A 20,970-nucleotide genomic window follows, 5' to 3' on the forward strand; every position below is an offset into this window, starting at 1 on the left:
GATAGCTCCAAGTAATGCAGCCTTCATCAAGTCCCAAGGCTAGAATTTAGCACACAGTCACAAGTTAGTGGGCGTCACTGTGGTTTATACACAGTATTTTAAATTCAGAATCTCAGGGATAAAAAACACTCAGGAAATAATGCACTAATATCTCAGGTGCTATTTTCTGAGTGGGTAATTGGGTAGGAGAGGTGTTTAAGGGCACGGGAAGGTGATAAATATGTGTTTGTGGCACTGCCAGCTGTCCTCTATGTGGAATAGGAAGCCAGAGTTTAAGTTGTTTCTCAAGCTTGCAAGTGTACACAATATAGTGTCACAGTAAAGATGGAAAAGGTTTATCGAGACAATTCCCACCTGATTCCCTGATGGCAAACGCACCACACTAAATTATCAGTGCAATCGCTCTTTATAACACTTTAATTCAACATGAGAAGAAAGAAAAATTGCTGTATCAAGAAATATCTAGTACCAAGCCTTAACCTCTCTCCTTGATTGGTTTGTGCATGGTAAGAAAAATCATCTTAAATGCATGCTGCATTGTACAGGGAATATGCACATACATTTCAATCAATCACATCTTTTTAATGATGTAATTGTGAAATATGTGGTTTTTGCATTTATAATTAGGGGTGGATCAGATGGTGAAAGTTAAATATATTCATTAAATTAACAAGAGTTAAGTTGATAATACATTATTTTAATAGTACAATAATGCTGCATTATCATGGAATTTCTCTGAAAGTGATTGTGACAGCCACAGGGATACCTCCTGAATACATTATGGTCAATATCACAATGAATAGCAATTACAGAGTTAGAAAGATGTAATCCACTAGAATACTTAGAAAGTAATTGTGAATTTAGCGATATGAAGAAAAGAAAACTTTTACAAGGTTTTTAGTTATAAATAATATGATCCATTCATGCCTTAAAGGATATATGAGACTTGTCTCCAGAATAAATTTCTCATATAAATGGTTATACTTTATCTCTGAACCGTTTGGCACCTCTGAAGATGCTCAAGAAATATCAATGTTCAGGATCAAAGCCATGTGGAATCCATTCCACAATAAAAATTATTTGCCTTTTAAACTCTTATATATTGGAACATATTTAAAATATTATGTGTCTGACATAGACATCAGAGACAAACACTTTTTGGTCAGCCTTTGTGTACACAAATACAAAAGCATAAACATGCAGGACCCAACTTCCGTCTCATTTAAGTGGTTTTATATTGGTGTAATAATTGACTTTAATATTTACTCCAGATTTTACACCTTCTTAAACCAGTGGACAATCAGACCAGATTCATTTTCTATTCCCCAAATAATTTTGTGCAAGCTCCAATATTAATGTAATGTTAAATTGGCAAATTCAACCATACAGGAGTCAAGAAATTAAGATTAGGATGTTCAAAGGGCCTAAGAGTTTAGGCTCCCTTGAAAATCCCACCTAAGGTTGTTAAGGTTTCTAATGCAACATTAATTAAGATATGCTGCACATTGTAAGCAGAGCTCAGCAAATAATTCATGATCACTTACCTTCTTTCTGCTTCTGAAATACTTGCAAGCATATTGTCATTTCCTCAGATTTATTCATTATTTTAATTAAGTAGACTATTTATTTATTTATTCACTTACTTCTCTCTCTCTCTGTGAATGGATCATGAATACTGTAAATAGAAACTGTGTTGCTTAACTGTGATGGGTAAGAAATGTCACACAGCATTGTTCTTGTCCCCTGGTTGTATGAGCGCACAAGCAACTGTTCATACTAACAGAAAAATTCAGCTTTTGTGAAAACTTGAATATGCAACTTGGAAATTCATTTTTTGAAAAAGCTAATCTGATAAATGTTAACAGAAAGTAAATACAAAAGGGGTATGAGCATAGACCAAGAGAACTCATTTAATAAGTAGACCCAATAGTCACAGAAAGGTTTTTGCATGCCATAATGTTCTAGATATTATGGTACGTATTTAATAGCAAAATAAATGTGCATAGGTTTACAACGTGTGACAAAGTTCCTCCTCTGCCTTGTTGGGTCCTGAGCCTTTTGGTGGATTTGCTCGCCTCAGAGGTTCATGGCAGCCCTCAGTTTGGTCGCTTCTGCTAGAGGCTCAAACCTGCCATTCACTCAGCTCACCTCATCACTGGCCAGCATGGGGGAAACGGAGAACAATCTCTGCAGTCTCTGTTGTCCCACCTCGTGGGTTGCGGACAGGCCAGATCCCTTTCCAAATTAGACCTTCCTTTCTGGTGTTGCTCACAAACCAGGTCAACTCCTCCTGTGTCCAATCAGGAGTGGGGGGGATTGGGGAACCTTGGCCCACCCTCTATACTGGGTTCCAGCCCAAGGCCCTGGGGATAACACCTATCTACAATGTCTTCTGTATCAGCTGCGTGACAGCAACAATTCCCTGGGCTACTTCCCCATGGCCTCCCCCCAGCGCCTTCTTTATCCTCACCGCAGGATCTTCCTCCTGAAGCCTGATCACGCTTGTACTCCTCAGTCCTCCAGCAGCACGCCTTCTCACTCCCTGCTCCTTGCACACCCTCCACTAACTGATGGGAGGTCCTTTTTAAACCAGGTGTCCCGATTAGTCTGCCTGCCATAATTGATTCTAATATGTTCTTAATTGGCTTTAGATGTCTCAATTAGCTTGCCTGCCTTCATTGGTTCTAGCAGGTTCCTGATTGCTCTAGCGCAGCCCCTGCTCTGGTCATTCAGGGAACAGAAAACTGCTTATCCAGTGGCCAGTACTTGTGCCGTCTACTACTCTGCTGTACCCAACTGGCCTGGGTCTATCACTTATCCCTCCCCCCTGCTCAACACGAAGGGGTTGGACAGCTTGGAACACCAGACAGTGTACACGAGATAAGCCATCGGCATTGCCATTTTGACACCTCACTCTGTGCTGTATGCAGAACTGGAAAGGTTGGAGGGATAAGAACCACCTGGTTACCCTTATGTTCTTTTCCTTGTTCCATTGCATCCACCGAAGAGGGGCGTGGTCAGTCACGAGGACAAATCTGCACCCCAGAAGGTAGTATCACAACGTTTCCATGGCCCATTTTACAGCGAGGCACTCTCTCTCTACCAGTGCATATTTTTGTTCCCTCAGAAGGAGCTTCCTACTGAGGTAGAGAATTGGGTGTTCCTCTTCCCCGCCATCTGCGATAGGATGGACCCTAACCCCACCTCGGATGCATCTGAAAGGATGAATTCCTTGGTGAAATCCATGGCTATCAATACAGGGTTACTCAGAGGGCAGTCCGTAGGTCCGCAAATGCCCTCTCTGCTGCGTCGGACCATCTGACTGGATCAGGAAGACTGGAATTCACTAAGTCCGTTAGGTGATTTGCCCTTGTGGCAAAATGGGGGATGAAACACCGGTACCCCACCACCTCTAGGAATGCTTCTTACGACTCGGCCGTGGCCAATTTTGGATGGCCTCTAACTTATTCAGTTGGGTTTTACCAGACCTTTTCCTACCACATAGCCAAGATATTTGGTCTCCATGAACCCCACAGTGCACTTAACAGGGTTTGCCATAAAGCCAGCTCGCCTGAAGGTATCAAGGACCGTCCCCACCTTCTTCAAGTGGGTTTCCTAGTCTGGGGTATAAATCACCATGTCTTCAAAATAGGTCGCAGCCTAGCTGGCATGGGGGCGTAATAGCTTGCCCGTGAGGCGCTGAAAGGTAGCTGGGGCCCCATGTAGTCCAAAAGGGAGGACCTTATATTGGAAAAGACCCTCTGGTGTAGAGAATATAGTCTTTTCCTTTGCATCTTTGGCTAGGGGAATCTGCCAGTATCGCTTTGTCAAGTCTAGGGTCGTCAAGTACCGGGCATTACCCAGACTGTCCACTAGTTAAAAGTCTATGCAGGGTATAGGGTAGGCATCAATCTGGAATATCTTGTTTAGTCAACGGAAGTCGTTGCAGAACCTCGTGGGGCCATCAGGTTTGGGCACCAAAACTATGGGCTGGACCACTGACTGTGGGATTCTTCGATGATCCCCATCTCCAGCATTTTCCTTACTTCCGATTTTATTTCTTCCATTGTGGCTGTCGGCACCCGGTAGGGCCTGATTGTTACTCTGGCCCCAGGGTTCGTGATGATATGTCCCAGTTGTGTGACCCGGCTTTGTCAAGAATACGTCTTGATATTGGGCGATCATCTCAGTTACCTCTTTCTTCTGGGCTGTTAGACCGGGAGACACCCTCACCTGTTCAGGGGTTTTGTTCTTTCGGTATATGTCCTCTTGAACCACTGTGCATGCCTCTCGGGCATGCCAGGGTTTCAGAAGATTGACGTGATATATCTGCTCCAGTTTTCAACGTTCTGGTTGTTGCCCCTTATAATTTACTTCCCCTATGGGTTCGATTATTTCGTAGGGCCCTTGGCACTGGGCCAACAGCTTACTTTCAGCCATGGGTACAGTACCATTACTCGGTCACCAGGTTGAAACTGTCAAACCTTGGCTTGATGTTTGTAGTAGGTTCGCTGGGCCTCTTGGGCCTTCTCTAGGTGCTTCCTCACTATGGGAGTGACCTGGGCTATCTGATCCCTCAACCGTAGCACATGCTCTATGTTCTTCCCCTCACTGCGTTCCTCTTCCCAAATTTCCTTGGCAACGTCCAGGATGCCTGGGGGGTAGTGTCCATACAACAGCTCAAAAGGGGGAGAATCCGGTGGAAGCTTGGGGGACCTCATGGATGGCGAACATGAGTGGTAAACCAAGGTCCACAGGGTCTGGACATGGAGCAGGGAACACAGGTCCTTCGTCAGCTTGGGTATGAATGGTGTTTCCTGATCTGTGAGGATTTCTTTTGGTAGCCCTACCCAGGCAAAGATTGCTACTAGTTCTTTGGCAATGCTCTTGGAGTCTGTGTTTTGTAAGGGTACAGCTTCTGGGTACCTGGTTGCATAGTCTAGGATGACAAGCACATACTGGTGGCCTCTGGTCGTTTTCTCTAGTGGCTCCACAAAATCCATGAAGATCCGCTCGAACGATGATCGGCAGGGGTACCAAAGGGGCTCTTAGATGTGGACGAGGGCTGCGCAATTGACATTTGGGGCAGGAGGCACAGTACCGCCGGACATCTTCATGTAACCCCAACCAGAAGAACTTGTGTAAGATTCACGCCTGGGTTTTCTCCACCCCCAGGTGCCCTCCAAAAAGGTGACTGTGAGCGAGGTTTAATATTGCCTTCTGGTGTTTCGGGGTACTAGGAGCTGGTGTACCTCTTGCGCCTGCATTTGCACGACCCGGTATAGGAGGTCCCTCTTGATCACAAAATAAGGCCCTGGCCCATGGGCCTTTCCCTCTACAGGTACCCCATCTATCTCAGCCACCTTCTTCCTGGCGTTCTCGTACCTTGGGTCTTCCACCTGGTCCCGTCCAAAAGTCTCTCTCCCGGGACTTATCAGCCTGAACTCTCGGGATCTGTCTCTGCCCTCTTGGTCAGTTCCATGAGGTTGGGGTTGGAACCGGTCTCTGACCCCTCCTCCGTCTTGAGACCCTCCCCTTCGGTTGCCTGTGTATGTCTGCCTACACAGGTGGCCCTCTGTCCCTGTAGGAAGATTCGGGTACCCAAGGCCTTGGCCGCCCTTCTTTCTCTCTTGGTCTTCCTGCCTTTCCCCGGGTCAGGGAATAGTTTGTGGGACATTTCCGTGAAAAATGGGAGGTGACATTCTGCCGTGAAAGTCTCCCAAAGTTCAGGGAGCTCCCTTCCCTCCAATACCTCCAGTGGGAGCAAGTTTCCAAACCCGGAGAAATCTCTATCTATGAGCACGGGGTATGGGAGGTTTGGGACTACCCCTCCTTTCACTCTGGTGACATTTCCCTGAATTTCATTTTTCACTGGTATGATGGGGTAGTAACTAACAGTCCCAACCCCATACTCTTAGCTTGCGTTAACTGGCTGCACTTTACTAGTTTACCCAAAATTAGGGTGATAGCACTCCCCGAGTCTACGAGTGCCATGGTTTCTACCTCATCCAACTTTACCTGCCTTGTATATTTATGTGGGATGACTGCGACCCCTACAAGATTGAGTAGGCTGCATGGGTCTGCCCAGTCTCCCAGGTTACGCTGCATGGGGTCTATGATGTAGGGGCACTGGGCTGCTATGTGTCCCCACTCCCCACAGGCATAACATCTGTATGGGCCCTAGGCATTCCCTGGTCTCTAGGTTTGGACAGTCTAATGTCACAATCCTCTTCACCCTTAGAGCTCTGACTTTTTGTGGCCGCCGGTGGGCCCTCAGCCCCTCTCTTTTTCCCCCTGGGCCTTCCTGTGGGCCCCGTCGTCCAAGCTCTGAGGCTTGCTGCTGCTAGTTTAACCCAGGGTGCCTCTTCCTTAACTGGTTGGGTCAGCTCCCTCTCTGTCCTTTGCCTCTCTACCAGTGCGATAACCTTGTCGTAGGTGGAGGGTTCATTCTGGCTTACCTGGGCGTGAAGGTCTGGCGGTAGTCCCCTCATGTATCGGTCAATAACCAAAACCTTGAGTATCTCTTCTGGACTCTGGGACTCGGTTCATAACCACTTTCATGCGAGATGGATGAGGTCATATAATTGCGACAGTGGGGTTTTGTTTTCCTGGTACCTCCACTTGTGATACCACTGGGCTCGCACTGCGTTTGTTACCCCAGATCTGGCCAAGATCTCTGCTTTCAGCTCGGAGTAGTCTGCCTCAGCCTCTTCAGACACATCATAATAGGCCTTCTGGGCCTCCCCACACAGGAATGGAGCAAGGATGCCAGACCACTGTTCTTAGGGCCAAGCCTCCCACAGGGCTAGGCTCTCAAAGGCCAGGACGTACACCTCTACATTATCCTCCTGCGTCATTTTCTGCAGCAAATTGCTGGCCCGTATGAACTGCGTCCCATCATGGCTGCAGTTCCGCTCTGTAAGGGCCTTTATCTGGTTTACCAGTTCCCGCAACATAGCATGGTCTTGAGCAGCCTGGTCCATCAGCAGGTGATTAGTCTCTTGCTGCAGCCATACTGCCTCCTGTTGAGCGGCTGCCTGGACACAGGTAGCCTCCTGCTGGGCGACCGTGGCTTGTATCAGTGCCCGCACTATGTCCTCCATTGTGGTGGTAGGAAAAAAAATAATAACCCCCCCCTTTTTTTAAAAAAAAACCAACACCGTTCCGCTACGTAGTGCGCCTAATCCCACCCCTGACACCAGTGTGACAAAGTTTCTCCTCTGCCTTGGTGGGTCCTGAGCTTTTTGGTGGATTTGCTCGCCTCAGAGGTTCATGGCAGCCCTCAGTTTGTCTGCTTCTGCTAGAGGCTCAAACCTGCTGTTCACTCAGCTAACATCATCACTGGCCAGCATGGGGGAAAATGGAGAACAATTTCCACAGTCTCTGTTGTTCCACCTAGTGGGTTGGGGACAGGCCAGATCCCTTTCCAAATTAGACCTTCCCTTCTGGTGTTGCTCACACACCAGGTCAACTCCTCCGGTGTCCAATCAGGAGTTGGACGGATGGGGGGAAGCCGGCCTGCCCTCTGCACTGGGTTCCAACCCAGGGCCCTGTGGATAGCAGCTGTCTACAATGTCTCCTGTATCAGCTGCATGACAGCTACAACTCCCTGGGCTACTTCCTCATGGCCTCCCCCTCAGCACCTTCTTTATCCTTACCACAGGATCTTCCTCCTGAAGCTTGATCACGCTCAGGGACGGTGCAAGGATATTTCGCGCCCCAGGTGAAACTTCCACCTTGCGCCCCCCTCTCCTTCCCTCTCCTTTCCCCTCCCTTCGTACTGCTTCACTACAGTACAAAGTGGCAATGACAATATCAATATGACAAATCTCAACAATCTACACATGCATATTCGCACACAAACATATACACTCAAATACTGAAAATACACATACAGTTGACACAAAGTATTAGCGAAATGATGCAGCAGCACTTGCTAGAGCCTTAGATCTGAAACAACTCAACAAAAATAGTTAGCCTCAGTCGACAACCTCCAAAAACTAGTCAACTTAGCATTATAAACAGCCTGTCAGAACCAGTGATGGCTGCGCACGACGAGAAAAATGACATGTCACACACACACACACATTCTGGGGACCCAGAGGGGGAGGTTTCCATGTTTGGTAACTATAATGCCTCATGGTGCCCGCTTTTCTCCGCATTGACCAGCTGTGGCTCCAAATGAGCACTTCCCATAGAAATCCTGAGACGGGTAAACTGCCCCAAGAAATTTAAAAGTGTCCCGGGCCAAATGTAGAATAAGGGGGGCAGGCAGGGATCTCCGAGGCTGCTCGCTGTGGGGGGGGGGGGGGGCTGGGCACCAGTTAGAAGGCTGCCAGGGACACACAGGGAGGCAGCAGCAGGTACCCAGGTACCCTCAGGCTTTGGGCAAGGAGTCCCGCTCCATCCCCGTAGCACCCGCCTGCAGCTCCCATCTGGTCTCGCCACAGCGCTGCTCTGTGAAGGGTACCGCCTTAGGGGGATGAGCTTGGCCCACTTCGCGGGCCCATGGGGGCTGTGCTCCGCCCCTGAGCAGGCCAGACCCCATGCTCCCCACCCCGGAGGGACTGGCCCAGCTCCCGCCAGGGCCGGATTAACTTTTTCTGGGCCTGGCACCAAACATATTTGTGGGCCCCGCTGGGAAATGTAGCAGCCAGGGGCAAGAGCACAGTGGGCAGCTGGATTTGATTTAAATCATGACTTAAATCACCAGTTAGGAAGACTTGATTTAATCATGGGTTTCTACATAAAAGTGAATTCTTGTTGGTTGTTATAACCTTAATACATATTCTTCACAACTCAGAAATAGATGTAGGTTTCATTTTTAGAAGATACACACTATACATTTTTAAATCATGATTTATTTTGAAAACTTTTCAGATGAGTTTTACAACTATATCAGAAAATGAATGATCGTTTGGTTATTTCATTTATCAAAGATAATTGAAGCAGATATTTATGAAGTCATTGGGAGGTGAACTATCTCGAATTCAAGAGGTTAATCATTAATATTTGCAGGATTTTCTTGCCAGGCTGTATTAGGAGAACACCACCAGACAGATATTTACATTGTTTTATTTAACTAAAACAACAATGTTAAGTATTCTGGATTTTTTTCTTCAACAGCAAACATAATATTTTAACAAAAAAGCATATGTACCTCACTTCTCACAATGATCTCCAGACTTCTTCTCCTTGTCTATTCTGCCCCCAACAATCTTCTATTCATTGAACTTTTTGAAACTTTTTACTTTTTACTTTGAAAGAGAGGTAAGGATTGCCCAAAAAACAGAAGGCTGGCATTCAATAAATTTTGAAGTTGTAAACATTTAAAGTGCTGTGTGGCATTTTCCTTCCCTCCTCCACCCCCCCACCCCCGGGCTACCTTGGTAGACATCCCCCTATTTGTGTGATGAATGAATAAAGAATGCATGAATGTGAAGCAACAATGACTTTATTGCCTCTGCAAGCAACGATTAAAGGGAGGAGGGGAGGGTGGTTAGCTTTCAGGGAAGAAGAGTGAACCAAGGGGCTGGGGGGGGGGGGTTCATCAAGGAGAAACAAACAGAACTTTTACACCATAGCCTGGCCAGTCATGAAACTGGTTTTCAAAGCTTCGCTGATGCGTACCGTGCCCTTCTGTGCTCTTCTAACCGCCCTGGTGTCTGGCTGCGCGTAACCAGAAGCCAGGTGATTTGCCTCAACCTCCCACCCCGCCATAAACGTCTCCCCCTTACTCTCACAGATATTGTGGAGCGCACAGCAAGCAGTAATAACAGTGGGAATGTTGGTTTCGCTGAGGTCTAAGCGAGTAAGTAAACTGCACCAGCGTGCCTTTAAATGTGCAAATATACATTCTACCACCATTCTGCACTTGGTCAGCCTGTAGTTGAACAGCTCCTGACTACTGTCCAGGCTGCCTGTGTACGGCTTCATGAGCCATGGCATTAGGGGTAGGCTGGGTCCCCAAGGATAACTATAGGCATTTCAATATCCCCAACAGTTATTTTCTGGTCTGGGAATAAAGTCCCTTCCTGCAGCTTTTGAAACAGACCAGAGTTCCTGAAGATGCGAGCGTCATGTACCTTTCCCGACCATCCCACGTTGATGTTGGTGAAACGTCCCTTGTGATCCACCACAGCTTGCAGCACTACTGAAAATACCCCTTGCGGTTTATGTACTCGCCGGCTTGGTGCTCCGGTGCCAAGATAGGGATATGGGTTCCGTCTATGGCCCCACCACAGTTAGGGAATCCCATTGCAGCAAAGCTATCCACTATGACCTGCGTATTTCCCAGGGTCACTACCCTTGATATCAGCAGATCTTTGATTGCGTGGGCTACTTGCATCACAGCAGCCCCAACAGTAGATTTGCCCACTCCAAACTGATTCCCAACTGACCGGTAGCTGTCTGGTGTTGCAAGCTTCCACAGGGCTATCGCCACTCGCTTCTCAACTGTGAGGGCTGTTCTCATCTTGGTATTCATGCGCTTCAGGGCAGGGGAAAGGAAGTCACGAAGTTCTATGAAAGTGCCCTTACGCATGCGAAAGTTTCGCAGCCACTGGGAATCATCCCAGACCTGCAACACTATGCGGTCCCACCAGTCTGTGCTTGTTTCCCAGGCCCAGAATCGGCGTTCCACAGCATGAACCTGCCCCATTAGCACCATGATGCATGCATTGGCAGGGCCCATGCTTTCAGAGAAATCTGTGTCCATGTCCTGATCACTCACGTGACCGCACTGACGTCGCCTCCTCGCCCGGTATCGCTCTGCCAGGTTCTGGTGCTGCATATACTGCTGGATAATGCGTGTGGTGTTTAATGTGCTCCTAATTGCCAAAGTGAGCTGAGCGGCCTCCATGCTTGCCTTGGTATGGCGTCCGCACAGAAAAAAGGCGCGGAACGATTGTCTGCCGTTGCTCTGACGGAGGGAGGGGCGACTGACAACATGGCTTACAGGGTTGGCTTACAGGGAATTAAAATCAACAAAGGGGGTGGCTTTACATCAAGGAGTATTTCAGGCAGGACTTCTCGGAGGGTTCCAATAAGAAATGGTGCACCTAAGTAACTGTTCTTATTGAAACAAGCAGGTTGGTCTGGCCTCTGATTGATACATGGCTAGATTTACCTCGCTGCACCTTCTCTGTGAGTGACTGCAGTGTGACCTAAAGGAATGAGTCCCCTAGACGGGGGAGGGAGGGAAGCAAATGAGTACAAAACAAATCTGGTCTATTTCTTGTTTTGATCCACTCCATCTATCTTTTACATCTTTGGCTGGCAGCAGATGGTGCAGAAGGATTACAAGCCATCCACATCTCATGGCTACTCGGCAAAAGATGATGCAGTAGAACTGCTAGCCATCCTCATCTCTTGCCTGCCCGGCAGAAGATGGTACAATAGGACTGCTAGCAATCCGTATCGCCTGCCTGCTCACCATAAGATGGTTCAATAGGACTGACTGCAGGACTAAAGAGAATGACCTGGTCAAGTCACTTCTAATGTAGCCCCTGCACCCATGTCTGCCCAGGCGCTCCTGGCCGATGTGGCCAGGAGCACCTCGGACATGACAATGACGGCTACCAGTCCTACTGCATCGTCTGCTGCCACAAGGCAAGGGGTTGCTGCTATTGTGTAGCAATGCAGTACCAAGTCTGCCAGCACCCAGGAGACATACGGTGATGGTTACCTGAGCGGGCTCCATGCTTGCCATGGTATGGCGTCTGCACAGGTAACTCAAGAAAAAAGGTGCGAAACGATTGTCTGCTGCTGCTTTCACAGAGGGAGGGAGGGAACGGGGGCCTGACGATATGTACCCAGAACCACCCGCAACAATGTTTTAGCCCCATCAGGCATTGGGATCTCAACCCAGAATTCTAATGGGCAGCGGAGACTGCGGGAACTGTGGGATAGCTACCCACAGTGCAACGCTCCGGAAGTCGACCCTTGCCTCGGTACTGTGGAAGCGCTCCGCCGAGTTAATGCACTTAATGCACTTAGAGCATTTTCTGTGGGGACACACATACTCGAATATATAAAACCAATTTCTAAAAAAACGACTTCTATCAATTCAACCTAATTTTGTAGTGTAGACATACCCTGTGTACACAAATTTGCAGATGGACAATAGAGTTAAGGTCTGTTATTTCTCACCTCTATACATTATTTATTTAAAAACATTTTTGCTGTTAAAAAGAATGTTACCTCTGGAGACACAAATCCACAGTTTCAGAAATGCAAAACTAAGCATCTCTGATGGTATCTTCTAGATTGAGCACTGAGTACCATTGGGTAGATAGAAAAATTAACCTAAATAATCTATACAGAAGCCTGTGGAACCCCATAAGATTGGGTCCCTAATCCATGAACTATTAGAACTCATTTACAAAACTTTTCTTAAACATTATGAATATATTGTCTCATACTATAGAATTAGAATTTATAATCCCTATTCCATGATATAATGTATCTTAATTAAAATGATCTTTTCCCCTCACAAATCCAATACAAATATCCAATTTTTTGATTTTTTTTAAAGTCATTGATTTTTATCCACTCTGACAGCTGGGCATGGTGGGGGGGAAGGATTGGTCCCCAGCTGGAGTGAGGCAGGGGCCAGGGGCAAGAAGAGCATAGTGGGTCATGGGGGGAGGATTAGTCCCTGCTGACTGGAGCAAGGCAGGGACTGGGGGCAAAAGCACAGTGGGGCGGGAGCTAGGGTTGGTCCTTGGAGCAAGGGATAGGCTGGGAGTAAACTGCAAGAGCAGCAGGACTGGGGAGAGGGTAAACAGGATCCCCCCCTCACCCCTGCCCACATAGAGCACGTACCTACCTTCTCCCTGGCTCTACATGTTCTCTTTGTCTCTCTCTGCACCGAGCTGAGGGTGGGGGTGCAGGGTCTGGGAGGGAGTTAGGGTGCAGGAGCAGGCTGGGGGTTGGGGTGCAGGGTCTGGCCAGGAGCTCGAATGAGGGAGGGAGCTCAGGGTTGGGGCATGAAGTTTGGGTGTGGAGCGCTTACCTGGGGCAGCTCCCATTCAGTGCAAGGGTTGCAGGAGCTCCTGTTTGGTGCTCAGGGTGGGGTTGGGGATGGGCAGGAGTCAGGGCATGAAGCGGGGGGAGGGGGCTGGGTATATGTGGGGGTGCAGGAGTCAGGACTGGGGGGCTGGGTGTGTGTGAGGGGGGTTCAGGAGTCAGGGCAGAGGGCTGGGGGTGTGGGCTAGGGTCATGGGGATGCTCCCAGCCCCCTGCCCATAGCGGCTCATGGCAGGAGGCTGGAAGGGATCTGCCCCAATTCCACCCATTTCCCCAAAGCCCCGCTCCTGCCTCTTCTCCGCTTCCTCCCTCTCACCGGCAACAGCTGATCAGTGGCAGGGAGGGTGAGGGAGTGAGGGGGGAGGCGGGAACCCAGCATGCTGGGGGAAGAGGCAGAGGAGGGGGGTGCTTGGCTGCCCGCACAGTCTGCCCTGTTGAAGCAGGACAGAGCCCCGAGAGCCGCAGCACCAAGCTTCTGCCCCCGCAGGGGAGAGTGGGGGATGGAGAAGAGTGGTCGCCTGGGCCCCTTTGGAGTGTGGGCCCGGTACCATAGCTGGTGCCATGGTAAATCTGCTACTGCCCACGGTGCTGACCCACCCGCTGCAGTGAAAGCTGAGCCCGGTCCGGGCCCCGCCCCGCCGGTCCGTCCCCTGGCTCCGTGCGCTGCGGGGCAGCCAGGCAGTGACCATGCTCGTCAGAGAGAAGACAAGTTAAAATGTAAAAAAAATTTGGGGGCACCGCTTTTTGGCGCCCCCAAATCTTGGCACCCTAGGTGATTGCCTAGTTTGCCTAACGGTTGCACCATCCCTGATCACGCTTGTACTCCTCAGTCCTCCAGCAGGACACCTTGTCACTCCCTGCTCCTTGCACACCCTCCACTAACTGATGGGAGGTCCTTTTTAAACCAGGTGTCCTGATTAGGCTGCCTGCTATAATTGATTCTAGTATGTTCTTAGTTGGCTCCAGGTGTCTTAATTAGCTTGCCTGTCTTAATTGGTTCTAGCAGGTTCCTGGTTGCTCTAGCGCAGCCCCTGCTCTGGTCACTCAGGGTACAGAAAATTGCTTATCCAGTAACCAGTATATCTGTCTTCTACTACTCTGCTGTACCCAACTGGCCTGGGTCTATCGCAAATGGTATACCATGCTATGTAAGTGCATTGGCAAGTGACAAAGTAAGCACTGGCATTGACACTCAAACAGTGTTGTGAAAACAGGTGGGTTTATTAGTCAACTGGAACGGGGTTGGCCTTGGCCAGTCCTTTTCAATGATTCATTCAGACATAAGCTGCTAGGCGTCATTTACACCTATGTTTCTTTGCCTCACCCTGAGAGCAAACAGTCCTTCTTCCACCCCCCCAATATAGGGGAAACTGAGGTGCATATAGGAGTCATAAAACTATTTCAGAAAATTCCTGTATATATAAACTAAAGCCCCTCGTACCGTGTTACAGTCTTGTAACATTAAAGATGGTTTGTAGAAAGATGTAAGTAGGACATTTGCTATGGAGAGGCACTTCAAAAAAAGAGTGTTCCAATGGGGTCTACAGTAAAAATACCAGATTGAGAAGCTAATAAAAAAAAATCTATTATGTAGCTAAAAGTGCTGGAGTGTGCTACTGGAGCCAGCTTCACCATCACAGCTGCCAACCCCACCATGTCCTGGGACCCTGGATCTTCATCCTGATAATTACATCACCCCCACATTCACTGACTGAAACCCTACCATCCCTGGGATTATGGAGCGTCTCTCATATCTCTCTCGCCTCCCCACTCCAGCATATACCCTTTTCCTTCCCCACCTTATTTCTTCTCTTTCCTCTCTCTTTTTGTCCTTCTGCCTATAAGAGTCTGGCTTAGCCAGCCAAGACTGCATATTTTGCAACAGTGGTGTAAGGCTATGACTAGAAAGAGGCAACTAAATGAAATGCCCTAAACAGCCTGAGGTTGGTACATGTTTCCAGTTCCAGGTCTCAGAGTGGCCAATAAGACCATGTGGTGTGCCTGTGTTTTTCCAGCCACGAGATTGCAAGTAAAAGTCAACACCAGAGACAGAAGCTGCATTTTCTATCTTGCTGTTCTCTTCGCTCCCTGTTTCGTATGCTTGGCTTTTTCTATTCGGAAATCGGATCAGACTAACAGCAGCAACAGCTCCAGCCCAGCTCTACTAACTTCTTTTCTTTTCCTCAAAAACACAGTTATTAGCATCTTTGATACCATTTTGGCTTATACAATTAAAGCTTTATATTAACATTTGTGATAACTGGGCCTATACATTTATCCTAACTGTAAGCTCAATTTTAAAAAGTAGGTAAAAGTTTACAAACAGTCACAATAACCAATAGTAACAAATGTTAATAAAAAGTATAACTCCCTCCCCCCAAAAATTAAATTAGTCCAAACAGAGGAGCCTACTAATATAACTCAAAAACTGTGTTAAAATCATGCTTAATAAACAACCAAAAATAAGTGAACCAAAATTAATATATCAAAAACTATGCCTAATTAATAAACAAAATAACACAAAATGGGTTGTTCCACCTGTGACATCCTGGCACCCCATATTCACCATTGTCATGTAATTAGGCTGTGTATGTTTTACTGAAACATGTTGTGAGGTTGAAAACGCCCACAAGCAGCCTTTCAGGTATAACAGTAAAAAGGCCAAACAATGTTAATGGCTTATTGAGGAAATGCACACCACAATAATGATAATAATAAGTAAATAAAAAGTTTTTGTGGTCTGTTCAAAAGTATCTGGCTGTACCGATTTGGCCCATGGTCCACCTATTGACTATCCCTTCCCTAGACTGATGTGGATGGACAGATATGTTTTAAGATTAGAAAATAATTCAATTTTCTTAGAAATCAAAAGATTCTCATTGCAAATGTCCCAAATGAAACACAAAATATCCATAAAATGGGGTAATGGACCCCTATATCTGTACTCAACGCAACACTAAGCTAACATCATTCAGTTCACTTGAACACTTGCACAATCTAATGTAGAAGAGGGGCTGTTTATTGCATGTACTTTAATTCAAATTACACTTCTCTTTCATATCTACAGATACAAAGACACTTGGTAATACCTAACCATCTACTATGCTATGACTGCTGCTCATTACACAGAGCTTAATAGTGTCAGTATTACCCTATGCTTCCCCTCTCTCTGTTTGTTATATCCACCTATTCTCTTGGAGTAGACTCAGTGTTTACATTATATGTGCACACAGTGCTTAGCACAATGGGGTCACTATCCCATGCACTGCTACAGGCTGGGGACAGACTGGCTAAGCAACAGTTCTGAAGAAAAGGACCTGGGGATTACAGTGGACAAGAAGCTGGATATGAGTCAGCAGTGTGCCCTTGTTGCCTAGAACGCCAACGACATATTGGGCTGTATTAGTAGGAGCATTGCCAGCAGATTGAGGGAAGTGATTATCCCCTCTATTCGGCACTGGTGAAGCCACAACGGGAGTATTGTGTCCAGTTTTGGTCCCCCCACTACAGAAAGGAAGTGGACAAATTGGAGGGAGTCCAGCGGAGGGCAATGAAAATGATCAGGGAGCTGGGGCACATGACTTATGAGGAGAGGCTGAGGGAACTGGGCTTGTTTAGTCTGCAGAAGAGAAGAGTGAGGGGGGATTTGATAGCAGCCTTCTATTACCTGAAGGGGGATTCCAAAGAAAATGGAGCTCGGCTATTCTCAGTGGTGGCAGATGACAGAACAAGGGGCAATGGTCTCAAGTTGCAGTGGGGCAGGTCTAGGTTGAATATTAGGAAAAACTATTTTACTAGGAGGGTGGTGAAGCACTGGAATGGGTTACCTAGGGAGGTGGTAGACTCTCCATCCTTAGAGGTTTTTAAGGCCTGGCTTGACAAAGACCTGGCTGCAATGATTTAGTTGGTGTTGGTCCTGTTTTGACTGGGGACTGTAATAACTCATGTCCTCATGGCACAGAGGGAGACCTGTAATACACACTCACCAGAAGGTTACACTACCACAGTACTCATACTCCTAGAACATATGTTATGTATGTTACACAGTTTTACAATGAATTTTAGAGACTTTTGCCCCCCTTTCTGAGTCTAGAAAGCAGCCTTCTTTAGGGGCAGGAGACCAGGCACTGAACCCCTCCCTCACTGACAACTTGCTGGCTATAACCATGCTTGTTTCAAGATGGCCCTATCTTGCCTCTAACAGTAGCAATGAGGTGGAGTTTTTGTGATACTAGCATAAGGCAAAAAGAAAAGGAGGACTTGTGGCACCTTAGAGACTAAGGAATTTAGCTGAGCATAAGCTTTCGTGAGCTACAGCTCACTTCATCGGATGCATTCAGTGGCAAATGCAGTGGGGAGATTTATATACACAGAGAACAGGAACAATGGGTGTTACCATACACACTGTAAGACATACACATCTCGCTGGGATGATTTAGTTGGGGATTGGTCCTGCTTTGAACAGGGGGTTGGACTAGATGACCTCCTGAGGTCCCTTCCAACCCTGATATTCTATGAGAGTGATCAGGTAAGGTGAGCTATTACCAGCAGGAGTGTGGGGGGGGAACCTTTTGTAGTGATAATCAAGGTGGGCCATTTCCAGCAGTTGACAAGAATGTCGGGGGGGGGGGGGGGAGGGGGAGATAAACATAGGGAAATAGTTTTACTTTGTGTAATGACCCATCTACTCCCAGTCTTTATTCAAGCCTAAGTTAATCGTATCCAGTTTGCAAATTAATTCCAATTCAGCAGTCTCTGGTTGGAGTCTGTTTTTGAAGGTTTTTTTGTTGACCTGTAATTGAGTGACCAAAGGTCTGTAATTGAGTGACCAAAGAGATTGACGTGTTCTCCAACTGGTTTTTGAATGTTTTCTTCAACAACAAAACTTCAAAAACAGACTCCAATGAGAGATTGCTGAATTGGAATTAATTTACAAACTGGATACAATTAATTTAGGCTTGAATAAAGACTGGGAGTGGATGGGTCATTACACAAAGTAAAACTATTTCCCATGTTTATTCCGCCCCCTCCCCACCCCGCCCCACTGTTCCTCTGACGTTCTTGTCAACTGCTGGAAATGGCCCACTTTTTTTTTTTCTTTACTCTGAAATTTGTGGTGGATCTGTTTAGCTCTGACCTATGCTCTGTAATATAATTACCTTTACTCTTTGAATGAAGCTGTGGGATGAAGAACAAAAACACAACTTCAGCTAACATCGTGATGCTGGTCCCTTTCAACTTCTCACTGATCTATTCTACTGTTTCCTTTGACTGATACACTTTAGCACATAGCCTGTAATTTACCCAAATTTTGCAGGGTAAGATTATGCATTGTTGTCATAGTAGGGTCTCCCAATTTAAGAATATAATCTGCACATCTGTCTTTGTTCAGAACTGCTACTGATGGATGGGAATTGTTTGTGTGTACTGCGGGGAGCATATATGTTCTTTGACTGTAACCTCTTTTTAGGTGCAGGGACCATCTTTCTATGTGTGCTACATAGAGCTGAGCCCACATCTGATGCTCAAATAAATAATAGCAGTAGTGCAAAGAACATAAGAATGTAACAACTTAAGAAAGGCCATACTGGGACAAATCAATGGTCCATCTAGCCCAGTATCCTGTCTTCCAATAGTGGCCAGTCCCAGATGCTTCAGAGGGAATCAGCAGAACAGGGCAATTATCAAGTGGTCCACCCCTTGTAGTCCAGTCCCAGCTTCTGGCAGTCAGAGGTTTAGGGACACTCAGAGCATGGGGTTGCATCCCTGATCATCCTAGCTAATAGCCACTAATGGACCTATCCTCCATGAACTTACCCATTTCTTCTTTGAACCCAGTTATATTTTTGGCCTTCACAATCCCTTGGCAAAAAGTTCCACAGGTTGATTATGAAGTGTGTGAAGGAGTACTTCCACATGTTCGTTTCAGACCTACTATTAATTTCATCAGGTGATCCCTGATTCTTGTGAAGGGATGAATAAAACTTCCTTATTCACTTTCTCCACAACCTTCATGATTTTATAGACCTCAATCTTATCCCCACTTAGTCGTCTCTTTTCTAAACAACAATCCAGTCTTTTTAATCTCTCCTCACATTGAAGCCATTCCATATCTAATCATTTTAGTCCCCCTTCTCCAATTCTTATCTTTTTTTAGACAGGGTGACCAGAATTGTATGCAGTATTCAAGGTGTGCACGTATCATGGATTTAAATAGTGGCATTATGATATACTCTGTCTTATTACCACCTATCCCTTGCCTGATAGTTGGTAACATTCTGTTAGCTTTTTTGACTGCTGCTGCTGCACATTGAGCAGATGTTTTCAGAGAACTATCCAGGATGACAGCAAGATCTTTTTCTTCTGTGGTAGGGTAACAGCTAATTTAGACCCCATCATGTTGAATAGACTTCACAACAAACACCAAATAAAGCATCACTTACAAGTTCTTCACATCAGTAATTCCTCGAAAGGCCTTCCTTGGGATTCCTTGAATTTGGTTTTCACTTAGATCTCTAAACAAGGGAAGAGGAAAAACACATCATATTAACAAAGAGAACACATTTCCCTAAACTGCATTGAGATAACAGAATATAACCAGTTTGGCAACTCCAGACTTGTTCGACTTTGGCAAAGAAATCCCATTATTTCCTTTATAAAAAAAAAAAGTGGTGGCATTTGTTAAAAATGGCTGTACAAGTAACAGAACTTCCACCACATCTCTAAATGTGTTTTTTTAGGGCTGTCATATCAATCAGTGCGTGTGAATCACTACCACGATATTTGCAGCACAAAAGTGCACCTCAGCTTTGTAATCTTTTAATTTTGGTGCAAGTGCAGCTTCTTCCCATTTCTCCTGTGACCTGATATTAATCTACCTGTTTAAAAAGCAAATACAATTGATACATTATCTTAACAACATTTTAAAATGCTGGGCTTTCCTATGATCAGATCATCAATTTAGGTTGACATTGATAGCTTAACTGGGGTCTGGATGAACAGAATCATAGAATCAAAAAATTTACTCAAATTAAATGCAAAATAAAACAAATACAAATTTGACTGGTTTTGCTCAGAAGGCATTGTCCTGCGTATCAATGAGAAAGATGACATTTGTAACCTGCAGTACAACACTTTAAGATGTGTTCTTTGCAGATCACTCTCAAATTTCTTTGCCCTTAAAGTGTTACAGAACTTTTGTAAGTTGGACTTTTAAGATTTGCATTAGAGGCGGCCCAGGCAGCAGTGCCAATATTTCAGGTTGCCCAACTTCTAATATAGGTTTGTCTACACATCTGCTGCGAGCATGTTTCATGGCCGGGGTCGACAGACTTGCTCAAGTGGCGCTTGTGTTAGCACACTAAAAATAGCCACGTGGACGCTCTGGTTCAGGCTGGAGCTTGGGTTCTGAAGCCTCCAGAAAGGGGCGAACTTCAGAGCCAAAGCTCCAGCCCAAGCCTGGACATCAAAACATCTGCATAGCTACTTTTAACATGCTAGCCTGAGCCCTGCTGGCATAAGTCTGTGGACCTGGGCTGTGATATTCACTCCCAGTAGCAGTGTAGACATACCTTATAAAACCCATATTCATTTCCTTATTATTTTGCCAAACTATATCAGTTTGTGTTGAAACTATTAACGCTGGGTGCCTGACTAAGGCTGAAATTCTGAGGGATCTTTCAGTTAAAATTGTTCAACCACTTACAGGAACAAGATAGGGGAAAATAAGTGTTTTGCACATGATTAAAAATTCTTACAACTGTTTTGTTGAGACAGTCCAGAGCCTCTAGGCTTAGCAGCAACAAGCTGGAAATATGGAAGGGGTCCTCTAGTGTCAGAGATTTGGATGTCCAGAAAAATTCACCCAAATGTGGCTAAGCCATGAACCTCTGAAAACTACCATTCACGCATTCTCAGGAGAGGTTTGTTAAGAGTCTGGCA

General features: G+C 46.3%; 1 protein-coding gene across 1 annotated transcript in view; it reads right to left on the reverse strand.

Moving 5' to 3' along the window:
- The window catches only part of SLIT3 (slit guidance ligand 3), an 802,550-nt gene that overhangs the window by 338,438 nt on the left and 443,142 nt on the right, over positions 1–20,970 (reverse strand). Inside the window, exon 5 of the mRNA XM_073355953.1 lies at positions 19,473–19,544. Within this exon, the coding sequence (XP_073212054.1) occupies positions 19,473–19,544 (72 nt within the window). The remainder of the gene's footprint in view (positions 1–19,472; positions 19,545–20,970) is intronic.

This window comes from Lepidochelys kempii, chromosome 8 (assembly GCF_965140265.1).
Source record: "Lepidochelys kempii isolate rLepKem1 chromosome 8, rLepKem1.hap2, whole genome shotgun sequence".
Taxonomy (NCBI): domain Eukaryota; kingdom Metazoa; phylum Chordata; order Testudines; family Cheloniidae; genus Lepidochelys; species Lepidochelys kempii.